Here is a 5,705-nt window from a genome sequence, read left to right as displayed (position 1 = left end):
AGGTGGGAGTACGGACAGAAGATAGACACAGAGATATATATATATATAATATATGCACACAATGATACACAAATGTTGGCACAGATACACACACTTAATGATACGCATACTGCACGAACAGCGTGTGGTAGTTATGCTCCTGTTACTAGTGAATTAATACACATAATTAATTTGGCGCTGGGACAGAATTACCAACTGGAAGGGATGCCAGTCAAACCAGGACGTCTGGTAACCCTATTATATGTGTGTGTACATGTACGTAAATACATACCATGTTTCCCCAAAAATAAGAAATCCCCTGAAAATAAGCCCTAGCTTATTATCGGGAGATGCTTGTAATAAAAGCCCTAGTTATAGATTCGCGGGATTCCATTCGCAAGTAAATGCACTATTGTACTGGTCTATGTTCGAGGGAATTAGACACGCCCGTTATTCGGATGGGAAATTAATATAAGACCTGTTCTTATTTTCAGGAGAAACACAGTATATACACATTTTAATGCATCTATATTGTTAGTGCCTCACGAGGTGAAGTGGGGTAAAATATCAGGGTTTTGTCTCTCTAGCAGAGAAAGGGTAAAACATGCTATTTATTTGTCAGGGACGGGATATGCCTCAGTAGGAAAGAGTCAGGTTCATTGGCAAGGAGAGGGTTAAATATCAGGGGAAAAAAGGTTGGTCTGTCAGGTTTGTAAGGAATTTTTCAAGTTTGTCAAGTAAAAACAACTGCATTTGAAGGTGTTTGCTTTTGGTTATTTGGTGTGCTGCATAGTTATTTACTAAAATCAGAATTTGAGCATAATAGATTTGAAATTCAAAATTCAGACTCAAATAGCCAAGCAAGTTGTAGATGTATTTATGGTTGTTTTTTTGTCACTGTATAGTGAATAATCCTGTAAAATTACCCACCCTCTACCCATGACTCTACTCCTTCTCTACGGGAAAATACATTTTGATCTGTTGGACTTATGAATATGAAATATCAAAATAAAAAGGAATTTCTTGAAAGGGTTGCACTAAGCACCAAAACCACTACTTCTGCTGTAGTGATTCTGGTGAGAGTCGTGCTTGGCGTGCTCCCTCAGTAAGTAGTCAAATCATTTAGCAGCACTTTGGCAACCTTGGGTCCCAACTTTTATGGGTGGTCTACTAAACTGTGATAGATGTATAAATAATTAGTTTTATTTTTTGGGGCAGTGGAGTGACCCTTTTAGGATTTACCATAAGACAAAGTAGTCCTATGATATCTTTTGACTGCATGGCATTTCTATGAAGTTCCAACATAGTTTGTATGAGCATCTCCTATAACATGTTCAGTTATTTTAACTTTATTTCTGCGTGACAGAGCCGCTTTGAGTGCTAGATATATGATCAGCATATTGTAAAGTAATGTGAGCGACACATCTCTGGCAGTTTAATTCAATTAATTATCCTAAAATAGGAAACTACTATAATTGTTGGCACAGAACAATCAAATTAAAAAATATAGATATATATTTGAACATACAGGTCATGGCAATAATGGTATAAAATGCACCTGGGATGGTCTGGGAACATTCAGCAGATACCCACAGTGCAGGGTTAGAGGAAAACACAATGCTGGAACTGGAGGACACATCACCCAGCACACAGCGCTAGTATTTGATGTTACATTACCATTAGATACAAACACAGTGCTGGTATTGAAACTCTGCATTATTTCTTACTTTGTGTTCCATCCTGGCAACTAAGGTTCAATTCCTTTTTTGGGCATATAATACTTTCTTTGTTTATTTTGATTTTTGTTAAATCGGACCAAACAAACATTGTTTGAGATATCACGTGCAGTGAGTATATTTTTTTTACATCGACCAACCCAAACGTAAGTAAACCTTCACTCTTGCTTGTTCACTCCATGGAAACTCAACTAATGTACCGTAGATTGTCCAAGTTTCACTAAGGTCATTGACAAAGAATATTAAGATTATATAAATGTATGCCATGACAATATGAATATTATATCGTCCTAAATGATTACATGCACATTCTCACCCTGGTAATTGTATGCATGCATACTCATAATTACACATACTCACCCTCATATGTGTAAGTATACAGACACTGGATTTTTCAAGTTCATAAATACAGACGCTCAGCCTTATACGTGCACACATATGTACAAGACTCACTGTGGGGCTGAGAGAACATATAAGAAGACAGTTCCAATGGGCATTCAGAAAATGCCATGCAATTTGTGGAAATCACATGTTGATTTTTTTTTATGCAGGTATTGTATATTTACAGGAGTCGTATATGAATAAAACAATGCATCACTCTATTAAGAGATGAAGATGTTTACAATAATGTGTGAGTGTGTGTGGATGCATGATGCTTGCATTGAGTGATGTGCGGTAGACCGTAGCCAGAGGCGTAAGTAGAAACCACGGGGCCCCTGTACGAAAATTCCCCTGGGTCCCCACCATACGTCCCCGTCCCCCACCACAACAAACACGCAGACATACAGATTCACATGTAGACACACATTCAGACACACAAATTATTCATATTTTTTTAATTTAAAAATGTCCACCCAGCCTCCTGGTGGTAGTTCACTGGTGGTAGTTCTGCGCCTCGACACATTCCTGTCTCTGAGCTCTGCAGGCAGTTCATTTGACCTCATGAATTGTTTTTTGCTCTGTAATGCATTTACAGCTTATGTAGACAGGTGGGTGCCTTTTTCCAATTCATGTCAAATTAATTGAAATTGGCTTAGGAGGACTCCAATCAAATTGCGGAGACATTTCAAAGATTATCCAGAGAAATGGGTTGCATCTGAGATAAATTGCCAGTGTAACAGGAAACTGTCTGAATTACTTATGTCAATGTGATATTTCAGTTTATTCTTTTTAATATATTCATATTAAAATATTCAGTAATCTGAAAACATGAAGGGGTCTGAATACTTTCTGAATGCACTGTATTTGCATATGAAAAACAAACATTAGGTTACATTGAAAGTGTAAGATCAAGGTTCAAAAGAAACCCTGGGTTAAACCCAATGTGCTAAAATATTTATTTATCTAGTATTTATGGTGAACTATGAATATTATGAGATAGTTTTGAATAACTTTGTAGTGTATAGTATTTGCTGGAAAAATGCATTGACAGATTTGTGCATGTGTAGTTAGAAGATCTTTTAATCTTGCAACTTCCTGACAGGGGGAGAACAGAGGGAGTCTTATCACTCTGATCCATGTAGAGCAGGCTTCTCTCTCCTGCTGCTGCACAATTATGCCCTGTTTCTGTCTTTAGAGAGCTGGTCTGAAACTTAGAGAGGTTGATATGAGTTAGTGGAGCAGAAGAAACTCCCCTATCTGAGAGGTGTGCCCAACAATGCAATATAACGAAGTTTGTATTGGGTTTATAAATGTTACATACTTTATAAATGTTACAAGTCTTTCTTTCTTTACTTTGATTTGTATATTAGTTTCAAAGTGTTTGCTTGCTGGTTTTAAAAGATATTTGTCAAGTAATGCATGTCCCTTTAAAACACTACAAACATACCATTTTTGATCACATACACTAAACCCAGATGTCTTCCTCACCACACAAAAACTAAGGAGTACATATGGTACATTTTATAAAATAATGTAAGTTACATTAAAACAATAGTTCATTTAGGCCATCATAGGAAAACTGGAATATAGTGAGTTTATCATTTTGTTCTCCACTGTTATAGCCCCATGGTTTTGGGTTTTTTTTTTTTTTTGCACGGTTTTTAGTTTATTACAATTCACTGTAGTGAAGAAAGCACAGTCTAGAAATAGCCTCTTAGCTACCCAAATCCATCTAGAGTGAAGGAAAGTATAAAGTTGTCAAAAGGAGAAAAAAATTCCAAGCATTAAATTTAAATAAAGATAAATATTTTCATTAGCTTTATGTTAAGAAACTTGAACAATGCAATCACACAGAAACAAATGAGATATTTATGTATTCTGTTTCTGTAGGAACATCAAAAAATTATTGAAAGTGCACTTGGCCAACCCTTGTTTGAAGACACAGTTAAGAAGAAAATTGAATATGGCTCAGTTGGTTAAACAAAATTCAGATGGTCCAAATGGAAATGCTACCTGTGGATGGTATACCGATGCTCCATATGAATATACAGTTAAACCTGGAAAAAGAGTCACTGTTCGCCCTTCCTCCCAAATTCCAGGCTTAAGTGCAGAGTCTGATGATAAAACCGTGGAGCAAAGGCCCAAACAGTTCATTAAGGATTTTGATTCTGATTATGTCAAATTAGCCAAGCAAGGTGGTCATAAAAATCTATTGACTCAGCCTGAAAACGATCCTAACGAAGTTTCAACATCAACTTACATCCCACCAGATTGGTACAGTGACCTGGCTGCATCCAAACCAAAGGAACAGAAAGAAACCCCTCAGAGATATGCTCCAAACTATATGGTCCACGAAGAGTTTGATACAGAGCAAAAGGAAGATAAATATGAAATGAAAAGAGGTCCTTTTGATTTTGACCAGGAAACCCATATTAACAGCGATGAAAAGAATGTAAAATTCCCATCGGTCAACCCAAGATTTGATGATAATAGCATGACCACTTCTAGCAGAGATCCTTCAATGAATCACAAAGAGGGAAAACTTGGGAAGAAGTGTTTTTTTCCACCTATGCAAGGGCATGATATGGCTAAGGCTGTTAACTTTGGCAAGCTACTAAGTCACGGATACGGAGACGATTGGTTTCAGCACCGTGAAGACGCTTCAACAAACATACAAAAATAAAATCCTAAAACTAAAAAATGTGTACCTAATTTATGTTTCAGTAGTGTAGTAACAACTATTTCCTCTAGGGGATTTTAATGTAAATTTAGACACTTTAGACCAATCCATATCCCAGTAAATAACTTGCTGCCGTTTCCAATGCAAAATTCTAAGCATTTAGTTTAAAACATTGTATGTAATTGATGTCTTCTGCTTCCTTGTATTTAATGTGTTTTGGAAATAAATAATTTAGTTCAAACTTTGTATTTACTGTGTTGTATTTTAGGTGGGGTGGGTTGGTTGCCCTCTCAGCTATGTTATGCCCATTCCTAGAATTAATCCTGAATGAGTAATTCCTTAAAGGAAGAGTGTGGCACCATAAGTTGTCATGGCATGTGCAGGTCCCAGGCATAGCTGCTATCATGCATTAAAAATACTATTGATTTTCGTGGTCTAAATATAACTTTGCCCCTTCATAAATTCATGGGAAGACTTCATCTTGAATGTGCAGTGCAATTTTGGGGCACCATTTTTAAAGAGGGAAATTACAGAATGAGAGAGTGCAGAGGATGGAAGACATTCGTAATGAAAAAAGGCCTAGAAAAACTATTTGATTTCTTTAGAAATAAAAAAGCACGCACACGGCAAATGACAGCGCTGTACAAATATATTTATAGTCAGTACAAATTGCTACCCGGTAACATATCCATTAGCAGAAATATACAGCGGAAAACAGGTCATCCATTGAGACTGAAAGAAAGGCATTCAATGTGGAATTGTAACCCAAAAAGATTATTATCAGATTCTGTAAATATATTTTTTTAAAGCTGTGATTTTTTTTTTTTGGGAAAACAGAATGTAATTAATTATGTGAACAGGTTGTTAATCTAAGGAGAAATCTGATTGCAATTATGGAGTCAACAATTATTTCCCCCCCCCCCCCCCCC

At 36.5% G+C, this 5,705-nt stretch overlaps 1 protein-coding gene across 1 annotated transcript in view; it reads left to right on the top strand.

Moving 5' to 3' along the window:
- C3H7orf57 (chromosome 3 C7orf57 homolog) overlaps positions 1 to 5,017 on the top strand; it is a 10,990-nt gene extending 5,973 nt beyond the window's left edge. Inside the window, exon 2 of the mRNA XM_063449631.1 lies at positions 3,987 to 5,017. Coding sequence (XP_063305701.1) covers positions 4,060 to 4,779 — 720 coding nt within the window. The 5' untranslated portion in view covers positions 3,987 to 4,059 and the 3' untranslated portion in view covers positions 4,780 to 5,017. The remainder of the gene's footprint in view (positions 1 to 3,986) is intronic.
- Positions 5,018 to 5,705: the final 688 nt, after the last annotated feature.

This window comes from Pelobates fuscus, chromosome 3, assembly GCF_036172605.1.
Source record: "Pelobates fuscus isolate aPelFus1 chromosome 3, aPelFus1.pri, whole genome shotgun sequence".
In the NCBI taxonomy this organism is placed as follows: Eukaryota; Metazoa; Chordata; class Amphibia; order Anura; family Pelobatidae; genus Pelobates; species Pelobates fuscus.
Note: the sequence above shows the minus strand (reverse complement) of the source record. Positions and strands in the feature narration are given on the sequence as shown.